The 26,359-nt window shown below is 37.7% G+C and overlaps 1 protein-coding gene across 2 annotated transcripts in view; it reads left to right on the top strand.

Annotated features, from left to right (window-relative positions):
• yl (Putative vitellogenin receptor yl) overlaps window positions 1–26,359 on the top strand; it is a 43,754-nt gene that overhangs the window by 5,668 nt on the left and 11,727 nt on the right. Inside the window, exons 2-21 of one of the 2 annotated variants that reach the window (XM_019044252.2) lie at window positions 8,262–8,372; window positions 9,353–9,471; window positions 10,578–10,715; window positions 11,952–12,066; window positions 12,675–12,821; window positions 13,899–14,015; window positions 14,662–14,787; window positions 15,558–15,773; window positions 16,710–17,095; window positions 17,595–17,792; window positions 18,613–18,886; window positions 19,884–20,145; window positions 20,432–20,631; window positions 21,008–21,300; window positions 22,217–22,529; window positions 23,208–23,423; window positions 23,942–24,170; window positions 24,648–24,853; window positions 25,128–25,241; window positions 25,720–25,962. In XM_019044252.2, coding sequence (XP_018899797.2) covers window positions 8,270–8,372; window positions 9,353–9,471; window positions 10,578–10,715; window positions 11,952–12,066; window positions 12,675–12,821; window positions 13,899–14,015; window positions 14,662–14,787; window positions 15,558–15,773; window positions 16,710–17,095; window positions 17,595–17,792; window positions 18,613–18,886; window positions 19,884–20,145; window positions 20,432–20,631; window positions 21,008–21,300; window positions 22,217–22,529; window positions 23,208–23,423; window positions 23,942–24,170; window positions 24,648–24,853; window positions 25,128–25,241; window positions 25,720–25,962 — 4,015 coding nt within the window. In that variant the 5' untranslated portion in view covers window positions 8,262–8,269. Of the gene's footprint in view, window positions 1–8,261; window positions 8,373–9,352; window positions 9,472–10,577; window positions 10,716–11,951; window positions 12,067–12,671; window positions 12,822–13,898; window positions 14,016–14,661; window positions 14,788–15,557; window positions 15,774–16,709; window positions 17,096–17,594; window positions 17,793–18,612; window positions 18,887–19,883; window positions 20,146–20,431; window positions 20,632–21,007; window positions 21,301–22,216; window positions 22,530–23,207; window positions 23,424–23,941; window positions 24,171–24,647; window positions 24,854–25,127; window positions 25,242–25,719; window positions 25,963–26,359 lie in introns of both variants that reach the window. The other variant, XM_019044251.2, reaches the window with a different exon arrangement.

The raw sequence follows: 26,359 nt of genomic DNA, 5'->3' as shown, positions 1-26,359 counted from the left end.
AAGGGCATTCGTCACGTTGGTTGAGAGGATCCGGGAAAAGCTAACTGAATTCATCAAAGTTATAGGGCTTGATAGAGGGGGATACAGGAAAAGTCATAGGCTCACAAAGATAATTAAAATTGGATCGCATTTTGCAATAAGGAACCACTATCTCTGGCTCTCCTATATGAGCACATATCTGCATAGGGAAACCAATGGCACGTATGTTGTTTCTAAAATGGGCAAGAAATAGTGGCTCCTTAATGTAAAATGTAATCCAGTCAGTAGCGGTCATATTTAAACGAAATCCCGGCTGTCATACGGTCATATTTGACGGAATCAGAAAGTGGTCGCATATATGATGCGTAACGCTGAATTTCGGATTTTCTGGCACCCCTCTCCCCGCCCTCCCCCCTCGTTACGCGTTTTTTGAGATCATTATCCTCTAGCATGTAAAACCATAAAGCTCTCTTCGCCCCTCCCCCCGCCCCCAATAGGGCGATTCGTATATTATGAATGGCCACGAAGCATACTACTAACATTTGGCTAAAATCCATGTATGCATAGGCGGATCTTAACACTTCGAACAGGAGAGGGGGGCGCAAGGGGGTCCGGGGGGCTTCCTCAGAAAATTTTCGTTTTCAAGCATCGTATATGCAGTTTGAGTCAATTTTTCCATAAATAGGTACCAAATATAAGTAACCTTCTTTCCTCTCCCCAGCCTCTGTTTCTTCCTTTTTTTTTCTTCTTACTCTCTTTTTGGGTGAAGGGGAGGGAGGCGTGCGCCCACTACCCCCCCCCCCCCCCCCCAGGATTCGCCTATGATGAAGTGGATCCGTTCAGGATCCTTTTTTCCTGAAGGCGACCATTTTCCATCGGCGGATCCAGCAAATTGGCATCATTGTCTTTCCTCCATTTAAACCTATAGGAATGTATCGATTTTTGGAAGAGCCAGGTGCTTCGACAAGAATCGATTATTTAGCATAGGTTTAAATGGAGAAAATCCAATGTTGCCAAATTGCTGGATCCCTTTCTGCCATTTTCCCGCGCAAAAGAATTTCATAAGAGGCCTTAAAAGTCCATAAGTAAATATTGTTACGTATGTCTCGCAACTAGGTGCAAAAAGGCACGCACACATCGAGGAAAGGCTTTTCACGATAAATAATTAAACGTTGTCGCAATCAGCGAGACGCGCTCTCTGCATGAAGCATTTTGATGAATAGCGGAATCACTCGGTACGTCCTTTCGGAGCCAGTTTATTCTTGACGTTGATCAGGATTCCTTGGGAGGAATTATTGTGTGTATACAATGTAATACAGTGAGTAATTCAGGTTATTTTGTCGCTGACAACGATTTACAATCATCACAGCGTTCGATTCGATGTGGAGGCAGGGCGCGAGCTCTTTGTCTCTTAGTGGAAAAGTTCAGGTCAATCGAAGTTCCTGGAAAGAGGCATAAGCGGGGAACCTCAGAATGACGTAAACTGATTGGAGATCAGTTGAAGATTAGTTTTAATTATATTTGTATGGCCAGTGATGATATAATTGAAGTGATGGGAATAAATTCATTTTAAGTATACCTAAATATCTGAGAACTTGGTGATTGGAAAGCCTATGATCTCTTCCGCGCAGTCGACTAAATATAATTTCTAGTCAACTTACGCGTTTATTATTGAAGAGGTATCCACATACAAAAAAAAAAAAAAAAAAAAAAAAAAAAAAAAAAAAAAAAAAAGCTTTTGGATCCCTATTGGTGCACATTGTGCGGAGACAAGTGTGAGAATTTGAAAACAAGGTATAAACGATTTTTTAAAAATTTAATTGAAATTTTCACTCTCCTTATCTTTGACTCAGATGGACATCTTTTAACGTTCTTTATTTCTTGGTTTAAAAGTCAAGCATGCGTTGTGTAATCTTCAGAGTATACTTCATGCATGTAAATATTATCTTTGTGAAATTCCTTCTCATTGATTGATCAAAATCATTTATTACAAAGGTGCTTTCGGTTTTAAGATTAAACATTAAGACGCATTATTTTTTTTCGCGTTGCTGACCTCGAGATGTAGACGTATAATCATTTCTTAACGTTGCAAAATTTAATTTATTCCGGAAACTTTCGGGCGTTTCTAACTAAAAATTTCACTGATCTCTTCCTTGATTCCACGTAAAAAGCAGCGAACTTTTGAAAAGCAACCGCGCAATCATACTCACATTCTGGGAAAAAGTTTGTATGTGTCTATTATGCAACCTTGGAGATACGCCCTATCGTTCGAAACGACGATATATGCGACTGGTGAGCAACCAGTTGATAAAATATAATAATCAGTAATTTTAAACATGTTCAACTTTCTAATTGCAATTTTTTACGCCATAATAATGATTGCTTGAAAAAAAATTGCGATTACCTTTGACGCGAATCTCATTTTATCGCGCCTCGAGAGTTCGAGGGTGGCTACGATTAGAGATGATTTTCTTTTTTCTTCGATTAATTACTTCAAAAAAAGGCTCTACGATTATCAGTGAACTCGAAATTTCTTGACGCGTACATTTGTGCGGCTGCTATCCCCCTCCCTCCACCTAGATCGTAGTGTGATTGTGTCTAGATGTATTCGTAAATATTAATCGGAGAGCGTGATGTACACAGTTGAGTAATCACGAAGCGGATTCGAAAAGAAATAAACATTTTTTTCTCTCTCTCTTGAGTCAAGTTCAAAACAATGTTTGCATTGCCGAGCGGGCGATTTTATCAAGACGACTTTAATGCCGTTTGCCTCCTCGATCCTCTTTTCCCTCCTGCGGGAAAACTCCGTTTTAACTATTCGTGTTCGATGGATTGGCGCGTTGTGTATGCAAAAAATTGAAGGCGCTCGGAATTTCTGGATTACCGCACCTGAATGCAACTATTCGTGTTCGATGGATGTGCGTGTTGTATGCAAAAAATTGAGGGCGCTCTGAATTTCTGAATTACCGCGCCTGAATGCAACTGTTCGTGTTCGATGGGTGTGCGTGTTGCGTATGCAAAAAATTGAAGGCGCTCTGAATTTCTGCATCACCGCGCCTGAATGCAACTCTTCCTGTCCGATGGACATGCGTGTTGCGTATCGATGGCGAAACTACCAAACGACGTATCGCGGCAGGCTTCCTGTCACACTTTATTTTTTAAATGGAGAACTACTTAACGTCCATTCTTAATGACTACCCTGATTTTTCCTCTCTGGGCGACGGAAATTCTGAGAAAACTCGAAAGATTTTTTTCTCCTTTATAAAAATAAAACAGGTGCGGATATTTTTAAATACTGCAAACGAAATACGTGGTTTGGGAGTTACACCGTCGATAAGTAAAAATTGGAACCGCTCTGTTTTTTTTGTACCAGCGCCTGTATGCAACTAATTCAGAGGCGGATCCAGCAATTTGGCAACGCCGAATTTCCTCCATTTAAGCCTATGCTAAACAATCGATTCTTGTCAGAGCACCTGACCCCTCTAAGAATCGATACATTTCCATAGGTTTGAATGGAGGAAATCCGATATTGACAAATTGATAGATCCGCCAATAGCAACTATTCGTTTTCTGAAGATGTCTGTGTTGCGTCTAGACAAAAATGAAGGCGGTTTATCTCTCTCTGAACAACGATGCCCTAAGTTCACACCGAGTGCTTTTGTACCCACACACGTATTGTGTTTTCCGGGATTTTATACCTTTAATCACCCTCCTCCCCCCTTGAAAAATGATAAGTTGTTGGCCTTCGCCCCCTCAATGAAAAATTTCTAGCACTAAAAAAGAGGCAGTCAGTCGTGTATCCGCAACCTGCGCAAAAATCTAGGGGAGAGTGTCTCGCCCGACAACTGGAAGTATTTATGCCAAACGGAACTATGCGCATTATGACGTGAGTCCTGTTACGCATATATCCTTATGGGTCTTGGAGCTCACGTCTTAATGCACATAGTTCCGTTTAGCAGAAATATGTCCAATTGTGGAAGAGCCTCTCAAGACTTTTAGTGGGACTGGGTCAATTAATTATTCAGACTTCAAGTTTCGATCAACTTCTTCGGAGCATCATGGATCGAAATTGTAGTGACCGTTGCGGCCGAGCTGTTGATCCCCGAAAGTAATTTTACCCGATGGGAAGTCGTTGGCTGGGTGCGAGAGCAATTATCAAGTTCCGAGCGAAATCCGCTGATAGGACAGTGCGGTGCACTATTAGATAACACTACTCTGCTTCGTCGAGTGTCGCTTTGTTGCGTTACCTTGAACTTATTCCGAGGATAAAATCAGGCCATTGAACTTTACAGAACTGATCGAAGAAAGGCGCGGGTCTTTGATGGACGGAATCTCTTCTCTTACAATTAGCTCGAGCTTTCATTCGGAAGCTCATCTCGTTACGCCCTTTCACCGAAAAATGCCTCAATTTTTACTTTCGGAGTCACATCTTTTGGATAACATCTTGCAAGTAGGAGCAATTATTTCTAGCTCATGCGTAACAGCACTCACGTGCACATGGAAATTAATGGTATGTACGTTGAATCTGAACTTGACAACCTTAGTAGCAATGGCCATTCAAAACATTCTTCAAAAACTCTCAGAAAACTGTTCAAATTTTCTCACAAGGAAACCCTTCTTGGCTATTTTTTAAAGTAAGTACAACAAGAAGTAAAATTTAAGTCAAAATTAAGGAAAACGTGATAAAAAAAACTATATTTTAATGATTTAATCACTGTAGATTTTTTACACTTTTTTTAAAAAACTTTTTTAGCAGTAAAAAACTACAGTTGATGTTTTGAGAGTTTTTTAAAACACTTTTTACTTGAATTTTACCGCTCGTAAAATACTTTAAAAATAGTCAAAACGAGTTTCCTAACAATTGGAATTCAACATTTTTTTTAAGAATCGTCTTTATGAAATTTAAGAGTTTTTTATAAGTTTTTTTTTACAGTCGTTGCTACCAGGTAATTAGCCAGAAATGATATTTTCCTAATTGCAAAATGGAGTTCATTTTCTCATGGGCAGCTTATTGTTAGGCTCTTTCTCAGCATAGCAAGCAGCGTGGGGTCCGCAGCGAATTTTTTCCAACGCAGAGCGACGGGCGATGAGGAAACATGGTCGAATAAAGAGAGTGAAATTGAATCTGTTTTTATCACAAAATAATGCCAGCCCGCCGCGAGAGGGTAGAGTAGACTGCTGATTAAGCTCTCGAGCGCGCTGCTGTGCGTTGGTCGACTCATCGTCATCGTTTTGGCCCGCGTTACGCCGCGCCGTTACGTGATTTCTGCCGCGCCAAGGAAGAACGACGTATGAACATGCGAGAGTTGCCAAATCTCCTCCGATAAAATGTTTATAAACGAGGAAAATTATCAACATTTTCCCTTGAAATTTTCAGACTTTTTGAATCAAATTACAAAGAAAATCACCTGAGAAATTGGAAGAAAAATATTCACAGATTTTCTTGAAAATTAGTGATTTGTCAAGGGAACTTTGGCAACGCCTGAAGGTTCATACGGCGTTTTCCCTAAGCACGGCAGATTCGGTCCCGCCGCATTTCCCTTCCACAGTTTTGATTATTTTTATGAGAGATTCCCACACAAATTCGTATATCCGAGAGGATTCTATTGTGACATGGTAAGTTGAGTAAGTAAGCTGACACGCCAGACGCCACGAAAATACGTATACAAATATTGCCCGACTTTCTGGAGCGTCATTTCATCAACATCTCCGGGAGGGGGGGGGGGGGCAAATGAATTTTCTTTTTTCCTTTTTCTAACTAAGGGGGTCGTTCATAAATTACGTCACCCATTTTTTTCAATTTTTCGACCCCACCCTCCATCTTCCTCACCGTATCCCGTTCACATTGCATATGAAAAATGTAAGACGCGATGCCGTGAGTCGTGAACTCGCAATGCTCTGCTCTAGTTTGAAGCAACATAACGAATAAGACAAACGCAAACTAACACAATATGGAAATAAAGCGAGGGAAAGGATGCGCGTAAACGACGGCGCAGAGATACAACTATTCGTACTTGATGGACGTCCGTGCTGCATCTGAAAAATTGAAGGCGCGATGGCGCGAAGCGTGAGCTCTCAGTGCTGTGCTTCAGGTTCAATTTTGCAATTTTTACTTCGTGCTATCAATAAACTTTGAACCTGAAAATAGCGTAAACTTGTGCTGATTTGCCAAAACTTTCTGAGCCCCTCTCCACGTAGGGAATGCTCTACCAGGAAATATCGCATTACGCCCCTTTAACCAGCCGAGGGTCTACGCCCTCAGATGCGAGCCAGTTCGACCCTGGCACCGCTAGACCCCCCCCCCTCCCCCTATATAATTTATGGACGGCTTTTAACATGGTACCTGGTACCCAAGTAAATAAATAAACTAGACGTAGCCCTCATCTCAGCAGGGGGGGAGCAGTAAGTAATATACTTTTCACCAATATATTTATCAAATTTTAAAAATTTAGCTTGTTTCTTTCCCGTCATCCATTCCTATTCTTCATGCACGATCCATTTTCTTCAAGTTTTATTTCAGGGAGCCATCCATAAAATGAATCAGTGAGAACGAAAACACACGAACTCAAAAAAATGAAAATATTCAAGACAGACACCAAACTGCACAGTAGGTGAAGAAGTTAGTCCAAGAAAAATATTTTTGATGCCGAAAAACAAGTACTTGAAGAAACTTTAAAGGTGCAAGTTGGAACGGATGCGCTAACTTTAATGACCTTTATGAAACTTGACGGTCTTTAATGAAAATTGAGCATTTTCGAGTTGCAGAATCGGTGTGTTTTCGTTCTCACTGATTTAATTACGTAAGGCACTTTTTCCCATTTTTAGACCCCCTTCCCCCTTCGCAAGGCAACCCCCCCTCTAAAAATTACGTAAGGCTCGACTGACCCCCCCCCCCCCCCCGCTCCCCCCCCTTTTCAATTATCGCAGACCTGAGCATTACGTTCTCTTTCAGAAAAACAATGGAACTTTTGAAGTAAGTTCATAGGAAATATTAATGATACAATTAGTTGAATGAAAAAAATACGTGGAGCAAAATAGAGGATTTGTTTTGTCTTTGGAATAGTCAAAAGTATAAAGTTGACATAAGGATGGAGTCATTAGGTACTTATCATCCCACGGAGTGGAGAAGTGGGAATCAAGAGAAATGACAGAAGTATGGTCCGATCGGTCAGCAATCGGTGATGTGCCGATTTCCTTTATTTCATCTTGAATTTTATTATCAATCTGACGAAAAATGGATTTTTGCATTTTCTTGAAATATAGGCTGGAAAGCTTACGTAAGGCTGCCCCCCCCCCCCATCCCTCTCGTAAGGCACCGTAAGGCTGTTAGAAACTCCCCCCCCCCTCTCCTTCTAAGGGCCGTGCGTAATTTATGGACGGCCCCTAAGCTAGATTCTGAAGACAATTGCCCCCCCCCCCTCCCTTGCGTTACCCTGAATAGATACCCAAAAAGAGTTTTTCTTCGTAAACTCTACTGGTTCACCGGTTTTGTTTAAAGGTTTTTTCCATTTCCACCCGTTTTTAAAATATCAGCTATGTTTGCCACTGGGGTACCATTTCTCAAAATTTCGATAAAAATACAAGCGCTTATTATTTGTGACTACATACGAATGAACGAATAAAATATTAGTTAGTTTTCAAGCGCACGCCATGACTTTTATTTAAATCAAATTTTTCAAATGCCAAATATTGCTTTTGAGGTACATATATTTACAGCCACCCAAAATCTGACCTCAGATTCGGATTCCTCGTCGAAAATCACACATGATCGACGTTTCAATCGTCAAAATCGGACAAGGGGAAGACAAAATGCCTAACCACACGAATTCCGGAGGGTAAGCGTGGGTGGCCCGCCGTCTATTCGGAGAAATGGGTCAGGAGAGGAAGAAGAAGGAAATAATGGAAAGGAATCTAAGCGCCAGGCGCTTGCTTCTCCGAATTCCTCCAAATTCCGCCGAAAGGCGGCGTGGACAAAAGGAATGATGGTTCGGCTAGCCAGCCGCTAGACAGGGTGGCGACTTTTGGGAGAGAGGGGCAAGTAGTTCAAGATTTTGTCACAAGGTAGCACGCGTAACACCCGAGAAAACGTAAACAAAACACGAAAGCACGTGGTTAGTTATCAAATTTTTGCTGCGTTGATCAAAGATTTTATTTTGGGAAAAATCTTGTTTTTATTCCGCTCAAGTACGGTACCTAATTAAGTTCGATTTCACATTGCAATTTTACGACTTTTAGTCGTTGAATCATTTTTTTAAAATGTCGTCCCACTACTTTTGTTGCAGATTTTATAATGATTCAGAGGGAATGGAGCTCCATATCCAAGGGCTCATGGTGCACAGCATTATTAGTAGTTATCGCAGTCTTTTGCACATTTGTACAATCATCTTCATCATGTAAGTTCCTTTTCTGTCATTACCTGTACTTCTTTCTTTTTCTGTTATTTTACAGCCACCTCTCAATAGGTTTGTGATTGTGCGATTCTTCTGCGACCCTCATTTTATCTTCAGTTTGGGGGAAATGATGTTTCTTTTCTAAGGTTTTGTCTGTAAGTTGTAGCGGTTACTGTTAAACCTGCCTCACGAAATTTTGCATCTAGCAGTGTTTTTCCTTGTAAAATTTGTCTGTTGTTGTACTTTATTTTTATTTATTTATTTATTAATTCATTCATCTATTTACCCTTGTAAAAGTGAATCAGCCTGGTGTCAGGCTATGTTTCATAAACTCCCTGAGCCAGACTGATTTAGGCTTATTATCAGCCTGAATCAGTCAGACTCAGGGTAGTTTATGAAACATAGCCTGATGCCAGGTTGATTCACCTTTACTAGGATAAGTATTCATCTATTTATTTATTTACACACAGATGATAACGAAACGATAGAAAGAAACAATTACACTTGTACACTTGCCTAGAGCTTAGCTCGCATGGCAAGTGTAAGCATATCATATAGAAAAAGGGAAGAAATTAATTACATAAGTGTTTCCTGAGGTTGGCAAAAAAAAACCCTCCCAGCGCCAATGTAGATAAAGAGCTTAATTTTCTGTAATATAATACGTACAACCATAGAATACTACGCATGAAGAGAAGAAGGGAACTAAACGTTTGCTTCAAAAATTTTGAATTTTATTATATTCGTCAATTACGTCGAAGGGAACATTTCGCTTTGATTTATCAAGCCTCAGAAACGGAACCACAGCCAATCCCTCTGACCTTTCCTTGAGGCTGCAAATCTCCTATGTCTAGAATTCCACTAGAGAAGTGAAAGATGGAATTAATGGCCTCAGATCTTTTCTATACTGTTCTTGGAAGGAGTCTACTGCTAATCAATTATAATTATTAACTAATATGAAATGAATCATTCATTCATCATTCCAGATGAATGTGTCGGACCATCCCATTTCGAATGTACAAATCACAGGTGTATATCCATGGATTTAAGGTGCGACGGAGATGACGATTGTAATGATGGATCCGATGAACACGGTTGTAATGTGGTAAGTATCACCATTTCTTGATTGACACAAGCCATTTACTTAACGTTATCAATTTGTCCAGCTGGCACCTGAAAATGTTCGTAGCTACAAACTACAAGACTTGTTATTAGTTAAGATACCAAATAAAATATGGTTTCGGGACCATGTTAGCAGTTGAGAGTCAAAATAATATGGTTTCCACACTACATTATTAATATGTTTTAAATATCAACCAGAAAGCAAGATTTTGAGTTTACAAGTGAAATAATTTTGCCGACTCAAAGTTTCGATCAGATGATCACTGTTTATTTTGGAAACGGGAGAAAGTACGTATGAGCTCACAAAATTCACAAGAAATGTACAAAATCCAACCAAAAGATCAAGAGAATTATTCCAGAGATCGCGATGCAGAAACACAAGTGAAAATACAAAATTTAATTTAAACACTTATTGGATTTGACATGAGGCACACAGGCCTGAATAGGGGAAAAAGACCTAAGAACGAGTGACATAAGCCACAGATCTGGATATTGGAAAAAGACCTAGATTTTAGGCTTGCTTGCCTTTATATGACAGAGCTTACATCAGATGTCTGTAGAGTAATCACTTGACTCTCATTGGTCAATGGGACCTCGGTTGTCCCTAATCTTGACGATCAAGCAGTCATACTTAACTGATAAAGAGGGAGATTAAGGGGTGAACATACGAGAAAGGGGCTTTTGAACTGATTTGGATTAAATTTGACTGTTCGTAGAAAGAAAAAAAACCAATATATGGGCTGAAAAAAATAGGGAAAATGTTAACAAGACTCCTCTGCTAAATTATATTTACAGAGGAAACTGCTAGGCAAATTTTTGGAAATTCTTCGTTCAAAGGAAAATCCATGAAGAATATCTAGTAAAAGTTTCAAGAAGTACATTGATTTGCTTTGATCATAATGAATAAAACGTCAGGGGAGATTCTAAGACATCTCAAGAGGCGCCTTTTCTGCACCTGAGCTTTAACTTTTGCGACGTTAATTTTTTTAATTTTTCTACTGGAGAATGATATTCTCAGCTTCTCCTTTTTTTTCTTAGAATTGGAAGTAAGTTCTTCCCTTAGCAACTTTCCTTTTTGGGTTTTTCTAGGATAAATCAAAAAATGAAACCTGTGCTAGTACCCAGTTTGATTGCGGTCAGGGCCAATGTATACCACGGTCCTGGGTTTGTGATGGGAATGCAGATTGTGAGGACGGTAAAGATGAAGGAGCTGCAGGCTGCGCTGAAGTAAGTATGATTTCTGTGTTCTTTTTTTTCTGATTTCTCACTCTCTTCTCAAAGAAGTGTTGAATACAGTATATTGACAGTGAAACTACCAGACAACCTATCTCGGTTTGCAACGTTGCAGACTTCCTGCCATACTTTATATTTTAATTGGAAAATTTACTCCACGTCAGTTCTTGAGAACTCCGGTGATTTTTCTCCTCTTTGCCAAAAAATCCTGTGAAAACCTCAAGGAATGATGTTGATATGTTCTTCAACAAATAAAATGGGAGCAGAAGTTTTTAAACATCATAATCAAGATACCCACCTACATGGTCTGGTGGTTTTGCCATCTGTAATGTGAACCAAGCTATCAGCTGTTCAGCTATGATTTCGTGTGAATCTTTTATGCCATATTGGACTTTCAATGTTCTTGTGACCTTTTAAAAACAAGATCTTGGTTTTTTTTAAAAAAAAAAATGTTAAAGAAAACAGAGAAGTTGATGAGTTCAACAAATACTCCTATCATCCTTTTCTTGTTCTACCCTCTCTAATTTTTTCCTCCTCTAAAGGGAGGAAGCTAATTCAGCCTTACATAATTTGTCATATTTGTTAATTTGTTACAATATTTGTTTTTTGAGTTCCTTTTCTGGATGCCTGAGGTACAAGGGAAAGGTGTAGTAAAAAAAAAATAAATAATGAAATAAAAACAAACTAACAGCATGTACTCCACAAACAGCACCTCAGAGAATATTCTTAAACTTGTACCTACTGTTGTCATTTCAAACATTTCTTTAAATGGGACCAAAGGAGTATCCATTCATACTTTGACGTGTCAATGGTCGAAGTGCAAAACCACATATCCCTGTTGCGATGTTTCAAAATTTCTATTCCTATTTTATTTTTTGGAGAGAGACAAGCCAATCGCATAGCTTGAAATTTATGCTGAAGATTCTGCTATTGGAGAAGTATAATTCAAGAACTTTTCAAGAAATTACAATGGATAGTTCTCCAAAGAAAAAATAAAGTATGACAGCAAGTCTGCAATGTCCTAAATGTGGGCACATGGTTTTGCACTTTAGCTGTCAATATCTTTCTTTTGTATATTTCTATTTCTGCACCATGTTCCGCCAATCATTTTTAACTGTGTATCTGGAATCATTTTGACAAATTTCCTTACCACACCATTTGAAAGCTCTAACTGTCTTATCTTGTAAAAATATTTCTAGCAAATAATTTGCAACTTGATGGTTTTTGCAGAGCCATTGCGCAGCGTCTGAGTGGGAGTGCCCTCATAACCATCGCTGTATCCCGAATGATTATATCTGTGATGGGGATGATGATTGTGGTGACAATTCAGATGAAGACGACTGTAGTAAGTTACATCATTCCTTTTTAACTATGTTCAATTTTTTCACCTTTCACTACTGTATTTCAATCCTTGAAGGTTGCGAGACACATCACCGCCATACGTAATAGTGCTAATGAATGACTAATTGGCCATAGGCCGAGAATAATTAGTTTTCATTTTTTTTTTATTTTTCAATTTTTGCATTGCTGTGTCACTATCATTTTATTTATTGTGTGGAGTTTCATATCAATGATAAATGTAAAAGATCTCAATTGCAATGTTAAAAAAACTCCAAATATGTTTCATTTTCCTCAAGAGAAATTAATCAAGATGTTACTTTGCAGTTATGTGTGATTTTTTCGAAGGAGTGAAGAAAATTCACCAAAAATTTCAGTAAAAACTGTAGCTTAGTGTTCCTTTAAATTGCAAAAAAACTCTACATGCCTTTTAATTTCAGGATTCCAAGGATGTCAGAAAGTAATTTGTTCAAAGAGCAGATTCTTGTCAGCTTGAAAAATCCAAATTTTAAAAAACGACCATGTCTGTGTGGAGGAGCAAAAAATTAAGGAGATTTTACACGTCATATTTTTACGTTTACAGCACTTAGTTTATCACCTTTTTTTCTCCAGCAGGCAAGAATAATTTTACAGAGTGCACTTCAGCGTTTGGAAAATTTCTCTGCAAAAATAGGAATCAGTGCATCGATGATTCTCTTCTGTGCAACGGGCACCCTGACTGTAAAGATGGGTCAGATGAGGGTGGTCACTGTGCTTCGAAAGGTAAGGAAGGATCATTTCCATTTATCCTAATCAAAAAATCACTAAATGGTCTAATTTAGGAACTTATTATTTGTTATATCCTAACAGAGGCAGAGTATTGATAAGGGCTGTTTTGGGCCCGCCCTGAATTTCCTCAACTCTACAATTTTTTGCTCATTGGAGGTTGCTGTATTAAACCGGACTCATCATGATTAGTCATTTTTTATCTCTTCTTGGGTTTAAAACTGGCCTAAATATGGATCTGAAGGCCAATTTTCGCAAAATATGGGGGTTTTGCAGGTTTGCGGTCGAATACCGATTAATCCTTATACTTCGCCAATTTGCCCCCAGACCCATATCAAGGCCATCATTAAACCCAAAGAGAGACTGGAAATGACCCAATTACCTATGATACAGGCTGTACAATGTAAGCCTTCAATTTGTAAAAAAATTTAGCGTACAGGAAATTCAGCTGGGGTAGGCTCGAAAACAGCCTTAATCTATACTCAGCATCTTGAAAAATATTGCCTTTGCACACTTGAAATGATGCTCAATAATTTAACGAGGAGATCCACCTCTACATTGTATTGCTGTACGGTCTTGAAGAAGCATTGATCATCATAATGCACAAATTAATGCAAGAAACTGATCCATAGCATGTAGTGACTTCAATTATGAGCAGTATGGCATTATACTTGTAAGGATTAATTGAAAATTTATACAAGAAACTATAATAAGGGACATCACTGAATGGTTTAATGTGCAAGGGAGAGATAGCGGTATATAAACTCCCTCTTACACATTGAGTCAATCAGCAACATCCATTATAGTAGTTTCTGATATAAATTTTTGACGAATCTTCTCAAAATTGATGTTTTAATGTTGCTCCTTGTATTGGATTAGGCTTTTGCACAAACTTGACATTATGATAATTATTTCTTCTTAAAGACTCAAGCCATGTAGCAGCACGATGTAGAGTTAGAACAGAAATATTCAGAATAACTTAGACATGTCTGAAATTATCTTCAAAGGAGTATCGAAGTTATGGTGTTGATTTCATCTTTTTCCTCTTTTAATACTTTCTTACCCTGTTCTCAGCTCAAGTAGCTACTGACTGTGCAAAGCTAAACTGTACCCACTCGTGTGTTGAAAGCCCAGATGGACCAGTTTGCGTCTGTGGATCAGGATATCACCTTGAAGGAAACGTCTGTGAAGGTTTGTGTTTTTTTATTTTTGTCTTATCAGTCCATCTTTTAGCAATTAAAGCACTAATTCACCTCTCTCTTATCGTTGTAAAAAGCTGAAGCTGTGTAAAAGCTGAAGTTGAGGTAAAAGTATTATCTTTGATGGCTGGAAATTGGGCATTTTTACATTCTCACCATGCCGAGGTGGCAGTTTTTTCGTTTTTACCAATCTTATCGAAGATTCATGTTGAAATTCAGCTATACGTTTTTGGTACTTAGTGCTTTCTCCTTTTTATCTCTGGGAAAAATGAATAATTACAAAACCGATTCTTCTCTAAAGATAACTTATTGGTCACTGTTCACTAGCCAAAATTCAAAAGAAAGTCTTGAAAGGATGACAAAGCTATAAGATTTTAAAGCTCTCAGTATGGCTTGTATTATTCCACAGATTGCACAGTCTCATGTAAGTGCTCGATTTCTTAAACGTATTGAAGTGGCCAGTTTTTAAATAGGTTCAATTTGAGAAATGTTAACTTTGAGACTAAAACCTTCTAAATCCCTTCAATGTTTAAAAGTTAGTAGTGCTGTCATTTTATCTATTTCTAAGGAATAAGCCAGCATGCATATGAGTCTACATGTAATTTAATTTCACTGAATTATACCATGTTATTTCATAGATATTAATGAGTGCTTGGAATGGGGAACATGTGACCAAATGTGTGAAAACACGGTCGGAGGTTACATCTGTGAATGTGAACCTGGATACAAACTGGAAAGTAACGGACGCACATGCAAAGCAGAAGGTAAGTGCATTTTCTTTAAAGATGTTTAGAGGTGACATGATACCAGACTTATTCTTCCCAAAATTTGGTTAAGCTATCTGTTTTAATATGTTTTTATTTGGCAAGGACGATCAACAATGCAAGGGCAGCAATTCCCTAATGCTCAAATTAGAGTGCGGGTTTCAGGGACATATAGGTGGGCTATATCATTGTTGCTTGCCCATAAAAGCGTTCCCATCAATTATGAAGGGTCTGAAGCAAGAAACTTGGCTCATAGTCATGTCAATTTTTACGTATGTGTTTTTGCAGAACAAGATCCAAACATGCAAGTTATTTCAGTACATCATGAAAAAAGATTTTGCCCAGGAAAAATAGTGTCCACCTTTGAAACTGCAATTGCTATGCATTATAATTGTCCTCATGTGAACAAAAAACTTCCTCAAATTTTTACTGATTTTCTAATTTTATCGGAGGATTTTTATCGAGGTTTCATTAGTTTGCAGACATTTGGAAAATTTGATTGAATTTTCATGAAACTTCACATTCTGCTGTTTTTGGGACCAATTTCTTTTTTTAATAACATTTTATGTTGCAAAATCCATTTTTCTGTTGACTGTTATGCTTACTTCAGTTTCTTACATCTTTTTTTCCAGTAATTTCTCAGATTTAGTGCCTCTGAGAGTGTTTTCCTGAACCAGCCTGTTGTGAAATGCTCCTTCTTTATTTCTTTATTTGATGATGCCTGCCTCAGTTGAGTTCTTCAAACTTTACATGATGTTCGTCTTTTTCAGAGGGTGAAGGACTTCTGATCTATTCAAGCCTCAAAAAGATTAAGTCTCTATATCTGACATCTCGCATATCAATGACAGTTGCCTCTGAGGTTCCATATGCGACAGGTGTGTCTTTTGATGGTAAACATGTCTATTGGACGACCGTGCTTGATGGAGTTGAATCTATTGTTCGGGCAAGTGAGGATGGATCTCATGAAACCACCATTGTTGATTCAGGTAGTTTCTTTTGTTAATTGCTACTTCGAATTGGACGTATTTCTGTCAAACGGAACCAAGCGCAAATTTGAGTTTCTTTTGAGGAATTTAGAATGCCGGATAGCGCGTTCTATCAAACGGAACTAAGCGCCATGGAAAAGCATTGCGAGTATAGGACGGAATGAGCCCAACGCCTGGTTCCCCCGCCAATCCAAGCCCCCCTCTACCTGCCTCACCCAATGGCGCTTAGTTCCGTTTGACAGAAATACGTCCAATTCACATTCGGAAACCTGATCCTTTTTTAGATTTACTCCTTAGTGTGAAGTTTCAAGCAGAAAGATTATCTCCTCATGGAACAAAATTGATGTGAAACATAACCAAAGAAGCTCCATGAACTTCGTTTTTCTCAAAATTTGGTTGTTTAACACCACTACCCCCATCGTCCTCTCATTGGACACCCATCAAATAGGTCTAGATCCTTCTCCAAAAAATGACATCGTGCTATTCTATATCAAATTGAAAAAGTTAAATGTTGAAGGAATAAAAATCAATACCTCCAAAAAAATGGAATGCCCAGGAAACAAAACAAAAAATATTGTTTCATGCAGTATCACAGTTAAGTTTGAATCCAGTTTTACAGTTAGTCACAAATGGAAATCAAAAGGAAATTGAAAGAACAATATTCAAGCATGACATTGCGCAGTGCTTGGTCCTCCCTCCCCCTGTTATATGTGCTCAGACCTCCACTTCCTCCCTTAAGAACTTGTACAGAGTCTCATCAGCAAACATCCAGTCATGAAATTAATGATCAGTATATAATCATCAGAAATAGCTTTTAACTGAATTGTTACTTTGACTCTGATTATGTTGCTGTCTTGTTATGGCACCTACAATCTTTTGTACTCTTTACTGGTCCCACAAAATCTAGTATCCTGATAATTATGTATATTGGTTTAGGTGTTGGCTCCCCTGAAGACCTAGCTGTCGACTGGGTGACTGGTAACATCTACTTCACTGATGGCGAGTACCAACAGATCGGCATTTGCACCTACAACGAAGAGCTGGTTGAAACGAAATGCGCTGTCCTCCACAACAAAGACCTGAACAAGCCCCGCGCAATTGTTTTAAACCCAGCTGATGCGGTCATGTACTGGTCTGATTGGGGCTTTAAACCACTCATCGCCCGTTCTGGAATGGATGGCACAGACTTCTATGAGTTTGTAACGACAGAGCTCCATTGGCCCAATGGTCTCACAATTGATCACGGAAATCGGAGAGTATATTGGGTCGATGCGAGACTCGGAACTGTTGAAACTGTTGATTTTCAAGGCCGTGATCGGCGGGTAAGACTTTGTTTATTTATGTTCCTTTTGCAGCAAAAGATAAAAAAAATACTCTAAAAGCCCAAAAAATGTATGTGTCTGAAGAATATCTATTTGAAGTGGGCTTAAAAGACAGAAAGCATGCCGAATGGCACCTTTTTTTCCATTTTTCTTGAGATTTAGATTTTGGCGCTTAAGTTTTGAAGAAAAATATTTGTTTCATTGTTGTATGGATGAAATACTCTGCAACACCACCACCATACAATTTCCACTTCCTTTATACTGGAAGTTCTTCATACGTTCATTTCTCTGAAAAAATCTAGTTTTTTGGTGATTTCTCTCAACAGATAGTTGACGCTATTAGCGAGAAAAGAAAGTACATTTAATTAGTTTCGAACTTGATGTCCATTCCATGATGCACCTTAATTGTCCTTTAAAATACAAATGATTTGCAATGATGTTTGATGATAGTACTTCTATGGTTGTGCTTAAAATTCTAACAATTTTACTTTTTTCACAGAAAATATTAACTGATCTCAATGATCATCCTTTCGCAATCGCTGTTTTTGAAGATAAAATCTATTGGAGTGGATGGACAAACCAAGAAATAGTAGAATGTAATAAGTTCACCGGGAAAAACCGAGTACAAGTTGTCAAAAGTCGGAAAGACAAAATTTACGGTGTGCACATTTTTCACCCAACTTTGCAAAATCATTCGGTGAGTAAAATTTTTCTCTGAATAATTTCTGTCATAATTTTTGCTGTTGTTGTTGCCTTGCATTTTACATCATAGCTTGTGAAATAAAAGGTTATAGAAACTAACATAATTTAAATAACTTTCTCACAACTTCAAGGAAAATTGCTAGTTGGAGATATTTGTAGGAATTTGTTTGTGAAAACACAATGCCATGGTGTTGTGAAATACGTTTATTAACTCATAGCCGAAGCTTTTCAATCTCTACAATCATTATCAAGGCAACTACAAGTAAACCACGTCAAGCATCAAGGAATTAGAACCTAAATTATTTGATGATAGTGACAAAGAGACAGATTCTATTTTTAAAAATCTACTAACTTACCAGATAAGAATTCTCCTCGTCACCACTTGCCTCAGATAAGAAAGTCATCTGTCAATAAAGAAGTTGAAGAAAATGTCAAATATGAATTTTTTATCAACTCTTCTACCATAAGAAATTTTGCGTAGGTAGCCTTTTTTCCATCTGGATTTGAATAATTATTAATATCAAAGTGTCACCAAAAAAAATATTTCGTTGTAATTTATTTCTGTCTAGGTATTTTACACAAATTTCATCTCAAATGTAATGCTAAAAGCTCCAATATGAGTGATCAAGGAAGCTAGAAAAATCAATCGAAGATCTATGAGGACTTTGTAAATTTATCATACTCAAAAGATACAAATGAGCAAATAGCACTTGATGAATATTTTGAAAAAGGAGCACTTACTAAACTCAGCGCCTTAACTGCTCCTCTTTGAAATGAAAACTAAATAAGATCAAATTTTTTGTAATTATTTTCAGCTACCAAATCCGTGCGCCGGGAAGTGCAGTGACATCTGTGCTCTATCTCCATCAGCTTCAAGCGGAGGCAAAGGCTACTCTTGCTTGTGCCCTGACAATAAAATCTTATCCCCCTCTGGAGAATGGTGCCAAGAACAGCCCAAAGAATCTGTCATTGTTAGCATTGGAAACTTTGTTTTCCAGCTGAAAGTGACTCTTGGGAAGCAGTACATTCATCCGCTGCCTGTTAATAACCTCCAGTCTGTCAGTGCAATCGTCTACAACTCCTTCGATGGTTAGTCCTCTGTTTCAATACTTTCATGTATTTCTCTCTAACAATACTGAAGTCAGGACTAAGTTCGATTCTTACTGAACCTCAAGAATCTGGAGATTTTGGAGCATAACAAAATTTATTTTACGAATGAAATTGATATTTCTCTGTTATAATGTGATAATGAACCACTAGACAAGGTGCAAATTTAAGTATTGTTGTAAATATTTTCTCATCAAAATTTCACATAAAACACGATCTGTGCAACAGTAATTATTGAAAGTAACTGTTAATCAAGGTATTAATATTTTTTATTTACAAATTCAAGCCTCTTGCTCATAAACTCTAATATACTTGAGTTGAATTGTACATTTAACGTCACTGTGACAGTCTCTGCGGTGTATAAATATGGCATCTTCAATCTCAGCAGTTTGGCTCAGCTGTTGCAAGTTGTTTACATTTTGAACAACACAGGAAAGGTGAGGGACACTGCTGAATTAAGAGGCCTGCCAAAGCTGTCGTAGTGTGCGATTTGATTCACACAGACGCTGGTTTTCCATCTGAGCCGTAAATTCAAATTTTTTCGGAACCAGTGCTGAAAAAACGTTAATATATTGGTTAGAACGTATTTTCAGTAATTTTCTTTGTGCAAATAGTTTTCTACGTGAAATTGTGAAGAGAAAACCATATATGAGAATGCTGAAATCTGAACCTTGCCTAGTGGTCCATTGAAATTAATGCATGAGCTAATAGAAAACATTTATCAGAATCATTAAGAACATGTTTATTTTGACTTTGGTCAGAACTTCATCGAAATAATATCATAAAAAGTTACCTGCCATAGAGTAAGAATGTTTTGATGGATAAAAATTAATTTCCTACCAAAAAAATAATTACATTACATATTCATAGTAGCCTACTTCCATATTTTTCATTGAATATGAGCAACATTCCTAATAACATCTCTTTTCAATGCTTTTATTCTGCACTTTAACCATATATTTTAATTTTTAATTTTCAGGCTCTCTATTAATAGCTGACCCAGATGCCAAAATGATTTACTCGTATCAACTGAACACGGACACCATGGAGACTCTAATTGATCTCAAAGTGGGCTATGTCTCAGCATTGGCTTACGATCCCATTGGCCGGAATCTCTATTGGTGCGACAAAGAGGCCGGCACTGTAGAAGTGTTCAGTTTCTTCTCTCACAGAAGGAAGTTGTTGCTCCGGGAATTTGACGATGAAAAACCTTTCGCCATGACTCTCATACCAGAAGAAGGGTATGTTCACTTTCTGTTATTGATCATGATATGCACCAAGACTCCTGTATAGGTAGGAAGTCTGACTCATTTTTTGACCGTCAGTTTTTGGGATGAAGACCACTTGAAGCTATGAGCCATGATGCGTAAAGATATTGATCATTGACCAAGGCCAGTGAACCTGAAGTATATCCTCAGCTCGTCAGCTTTAGTTACAGTATCACAAGAACTAATTGTGCGTTCATCTCTTTAAGACCGTTGTAAAACTTGTCTGTTTTTTCATATCAGTTGTTTTTATCTTTTTCAGCCTGATGTTCGTCATTGCCAAAGCCCATGACCACCTTCACATTGATCGGATCAACATGGATGGCTCACTAAGCACACTGACTCACATGACCAGTCTCAAGTTGCAAGGACCGGATGTAGCTTTGCACTATGACAGTGATTCTCGCAGGGTTTATTGGGCTGATCACTCAGCTGGCCTCATTGAGAGCACCGATACGAATGGTTATGTTCAAATATTTTCATTATCAACTCCTGAGTCATTTCTACCAACTGCTAAATTCCTCTAAATCTAAAGAATCAAATGTCACAAATGATTTATTGAAGATTCAATGAAAAAGTCAGTCGGAAGAAGCATGTGCCATTGAAAATGTATCTGCCAAAGTTTCTTCCCACTTCTGCCTTTGAAACGAATGCTGAATTTTTTGGGGGAACTTCTTAAGCATCTGGCTGTAATCCAAAACACTTTACCTTGTTCTAAAATCTTATTTATGTTTTTGATAATTGAAAGATTTTTTATCCATCTAAAAAAAAGAAAAAATCATCCAAAAGATTCACCAAGATTAAGCAGTCAAACTCAATTTTTATTTATTATTTTCAGGAAACGACAGGCAAGTATACCGTGACGTATCATCACCTTTAGCTCTGACCGATGTGGATAGAGACCTTTATTGGACATCAGATGGTCGCCCACACCTGTACTACTCTGAGAAAGCCAATGCAAGCATGCCCGTCAGGAAAATCAACATGGAACGATTTTTGCGATCACCAAAGGACCACTATCGGATGTTTGTTACTGCAATCATCCCTGATAAAACTACTAGAGATCATCCTTGCCAAACTAACAATGGCAAGTGTAGCCATTTTTGCCTCCTCACCAGTCGTAATCCAAAGGTACTTTTCATGTTACTTTTGTTTCTCTTAAGGTGATTCGATGGACGCCATATTTTGTGTCAGAACGACATGTGATATATCGCATCAGTTGGTTCTATATTTTCAGCTGCTCATCATTTTTCTCAAATTTTGAGATCGCAATTCTGTTGTCAGGAAACTAAAGCACTCCCTGACCAATTTTAACAAAGAAATTCAACGAAATAAAGGCGTGGTTTTTTCAGAGAGAAAATATCGCATTCGAGTACAGTTTTGATATCAGTATCGAATGCGATGTTTTCTCTACGTTGAATTTCTTTGTTAAAATTGGTATGTGAGTGCTTTAGTCTCCTGTCAACAGCATTGCGATCTAAAATTTGGAGAAAAATGACGAGTAGCTGAAAAAATGGAACCAACTGATGCGATATATCGCATGCCATTCTGACACGAAATATGGCATCCATCGAATCACCTTAATGCAAAATGGGAGCACTAGTATTGCATCAATTAAGGGGCTAATTAATCAGTGAAATGAATCACGAAGTAAAAACTTTATGAAGAAATATCAAGTCAGATTAAAAAAAAGAGTCATTTTTGAAAAATTCAGGTCAGTTTTACACTGAATTTTAACACATGTTGGCAGAAAAAACTGTCTGTTTTGCTACAATTTCCTTTGAAATTCCCGAAGTTTCAAAGACAGGGTATTTTTTTTTAAAAATATATTTTAAGAGAGTTTCTGCATACTCAGAGGTGTTGCCATTTGTGTTATTCCCAATTTTTCTCACCAAGCAACTCAGGGTATGTTGCGCTGATGTTCAGTGGCAAACTACAATGAACCATTTTACAATTACTTTCTTGATGAAGCAGTTTCTATCAGAGTTCTCAAAATCATCTCCAAATCATTCCAATGAATGGCTTAATCATGATATCTTTCTTTTAGCATGTATGCAGTTGTCCTGATGGGATGAAGCTGGCGGATAATGGTCAGGACTGTGAAGAGATTGCTGCATGTGGAGCACATGAATACCATTGCACGACAGGTGAATGCATTCCAATGTCGAAGAAATGCGACCGAAACAAGGATTGCCCCTATGGCGAAGATGAGACCTTCTGCCCGGCACAGTGTGAGACTGATCAGTTTGCGTGCTTTGATGGACAAAAATGTATCGATGCCAAGGATAGATGCAACATGCATTTTGATTGTCACGACCACTCTGATGAGGCTAACTGCCAAAATGTCACTTGCGATCAATGTGAGTTGAATGTTTGGGTTACTGTATTTTTATTCCAATTATGAACTCTAATGAGAGTTAATTTACATAGCAAAATTCTGCAGCAATAAATTTTTGTTATTTTTTACAGTTGTTTTCCTAAATAAGAAGCAATAAAAAAAAGAAAAAAAAAAAAAATTCGAATTTCGCTATGGGAAGTATACGTTATTACTTTTTAGGAGACTTTATAGGTTTGAAAATCAGCATTTTTAAGGAATTTTCAATTTGCATTTTTGCTTGCCTTGTAATATTGCTTGTGGTCATATTGATAATTTTATTTTGTTGGTTTTTTAAATTATTCATAATTTAATTAATTTTTGTGGTTTTTAGGTTTTAATGTTGTGGCAATTTTACTAGGCTGTCCGAAATGCGTTTGAGAAAAAAAATCATTTTTAAACTTAAGTACTTCTCCCGGCGAGACATTGCATCTCATGTCATGGTAAAAGGAAATAAAAAGTTTAATTCCCAAAGTTTTTTGTCAATAACAGCTAGAGTGTTTTTTAAATTTAAGTTGCTTACAGCATTATGCAATTTAAGTATTTAGTAACTGGGTATTTTTATAAACAACTATTTTCTCTAATTTTGTAGGGTCTAAGCTCCTACACTTTTCCGGTTTTTCCCATATCAAACTCATCTAAAATCTTGTTTTCTCTCCAATAGCATACAACTTTTTGTGCCGAACCGGTGAATGCGTAAGTCACGCTGTGCTGTGCAATAATGAATGGAATTGCAAGGACGGAAGTGATGAAGAGAACTGTACGACTTCCACGTGCCCTTCCAGCGAGTTTCGGTGTCATTCCGGAACATGCATACCGAAGAACTGGGTCTGTGATCTGGATGCCGATTGCCCCGACCAATCAGATGAAAATAACTGCAGTAAGTGTGGTTTTTATTATTGGCTATTATATGGCTATTATTTTGGTGGCTTTTTATCGAGATGAGTTGAACCTGATCATGGATCCTTTTGCTGGTATTCTTTTTTTTTATCCTCATATCCTTGATAGAAATAATTCCAAGTGAATGTTTTTACCATCATGTCCATGCATAACTGTACTGCCAGCCGAAGCTGCTAGCCTTTTACAGTTCACACAAGGACTTTGTCTTAATTTCTGTTTCATAACATTTTGAAGGATTATGAAGGATATTTAAATTATTCCAACGCCTAGCTCGTTTTAAATTATTCTCAAGTCGTTAAGTTTAATTATCATCAATTTCATATCCACATTATTTTTTCAATGCTTTTACATAACTGTTTTTAGAATTTTAAAGGGAAAAAACATGATCATAGCTGCAGGGAATATTAGCGCTTTTCTTTTAACCCCTAGCAAGATGAAAATGTTAAGTCCTCACATTTTTAACAGTGCGAAAATTAATGTTACATCATAATTTGTCAGGTTTCTCAAGAAAAGAAAAGTGCACCGAATTCTTGTGTCAGAGTGGCATGTGTGTAGCACAGGAACTTGTCTGTAACGGTCAAACCGAATGTGACGATGGAAGTGACGAATTCAATTGCGATGAGCCGGTCCCAAAAACGGCAAACAAAGAGGATGGTTTTATCGATAACTGTGATGAAGAGAAGGAGTTCATGTGCGAGCCTGGCAAATGCATTAATCTTATATTCAAGTAAGGTTCCTTTCTTGTCATTTTCTTGTTAGTGTGTAGACTGATTTTTCTAAGCTTTGGAGAGTTGTAATTAATATTATCCCAGCATTTAGGTTGCTATAAATCGAGTGAAAGTTTTGGGAGAAGTTACCTTACTCTTTTTTGAAGAGAATTTTATTTTTTTAGATCTGAAGGGAAATTTATGTTGAGAACTATCAAATTTCCTTGTCGAAATTTGCATCATTGTTTTGTATTATAAAAAATATAATAAAATAAAAAAAATGATTTTTGAAAGAGTTTTGGAGGAAAACCACGTCCACCATTGCTCTTAGTGTTGAATTAGGTAGTAAGTTGCAGAAAAAGAAAGTCTAAAATTGCTCATAAATCACTAGAAAGTCCTCCTTTTTTTATTTTTACCGTCAGATTGTGGAATCAAAGGTTTTAATAGACATGAATAATCTGTAGCATTCCTATTTTTTAATCGTTTGTGTCCCTCAGGTGTAATGGTGTTAAAGATTGCGAGAACGGAGCTGATGAGCTAAACTGCATAGGCTGTGAACAATTCACTTGCAATAATGGGAAATGCATCACTTATGATCTTGTATGCAATGATGATGATGACTGTGGTGACTCATCCGATGAAAGACCTCTCAACTCGTGCCCAGACAGCAAAGAAAACCCAGCTATTGTGCCTGCTCATATTCGTAAGTATATATTCTTTATCACTCTTTTTTGCCAGTTTTAAAAACTCGGTTAGTTACCAGTAAGAGTTCTCTGTACATAACTACCTCCAGTTAGAAGTGATTCGGACATCTACAGAAAACAAGTAGTACAATTTTAATGATGATTCTTGGTGATGTTTTAAACGGCTTAAACTTAAAGGTTATACCTCTCATTTAAGATTTAGATTTTAGACCGACCCTCATTCTTCATCCATTGCTCTTTTATTTCTTTCATTTTTCTTGTTTCCTTTTCCAGCCAATGTGTGCCATGGATTTGTTTGCAAGAACGGTGAATGCCTTGATGATTTCAGTCTAGTCTGCAACAAAAAGCAAGATTGTAAGGACGGCTCAGATGAAGGTGGACGATGCGGTATGTTTATTAGAAGTTATTGACGGTTGAAGTTATGTATCGCCCATTTATTCTAATGGTCGAATATATTAAATATACAAAAGTAACTGACTGATGAAAAAATTTCTCTCAAAACAGCAGCAAATAGATTTTTGCCAGTCCTGTTTAAGTGTTTAAGAAGTTTCCCATGCTAAGAAATAAAACAGCTTAAAATTCAACTCACGATTCTAAAGGTGTATGAACAAACTTAACATAAATGAGTAGGTTCAGTCAATTCTGTTTCAATGAATTTTTCAAAAGATATAGCAACGTGGCAAAGATAATCAATAACTTTTATGCTTTATGCTTTTAGGTTTTTATGCCATGCGAAGCCTTTAGGTTATTCAACACCTTTTTCATGATAGATTTTAGTTAAAAATTAGCTTAATTACTTTCTGTCCTATCTTTGCTATCTTAAATTTAAGCATTTTACTAAATATTTTTTTTTATTCATTTGCAGGTTCAAGCTGTGATGTGACAGCAAATTGCAGTCAGATTTGTCGTGATAAGCCAAATGGACATGAGTGTGCGTGTGTCCCTGGCTTTAAAATTGCTGAGGATGGCCGCGATTGCGAGGATATTGATGAGTGCACCGAATTGGAGCCGTGTAGCCAGATGTGTTTCAACACCTATGGAAGTTACACCTGTGCCTGTCTTGGTCCAGATTATATTAAAAAGTCAGATGGGTCCTGCAAAGCCACTGGTATGAATTGTTCCTACGTTTATGCTTGTTCACTGCTCTCTTATCAGCAGGCCCAATCCAAAGACATTGAATAGCGTAGACCGTGCATCCTGCTAGGTTTTGTACAGGCGAAGCAAGACAAGTTTCTCGGATCACCATGATGGGCGTGAGGGGAGGAGGAGAGAGCGTGTGTCCCAAGCACTCAAAGAGACTGCAGAGAAGCAATGGAGAATCCATTCGCGCTCTCGGTTTTTTGCTAATAACTCGTTTTGAGTCCATTTTCAGACAAAATTTCTAAGAATAAAAGTTGGAGAGCGTGTAATTTTACAACCGAATTGCAAAGTTCCACTTTTCTGAACTAGTTACAAACCGAGAAAAAAGCCTCAGTTTGACAAAGATTCACCAGGGCCGCTACTGC

Source organism: Bemisia tabaci, chromosome 3 (genome assembly GCF_918797505.1).
Source record: "Bemisia tabaci chromosome 3, PGI_BMITA_v3".
NCBI classification, from domain to species: Eukaryota; Metazoa; Arthropoda; class Insecta; order Hemiptera; family Aleyrodidae; genus Bemisia; species Bemisia tabaci.
The sequence above is the reverse complement of the archived record's forward strand: the minus strand, read 5'-3'. Positions and strand labels throughout refer to the sequence as shown.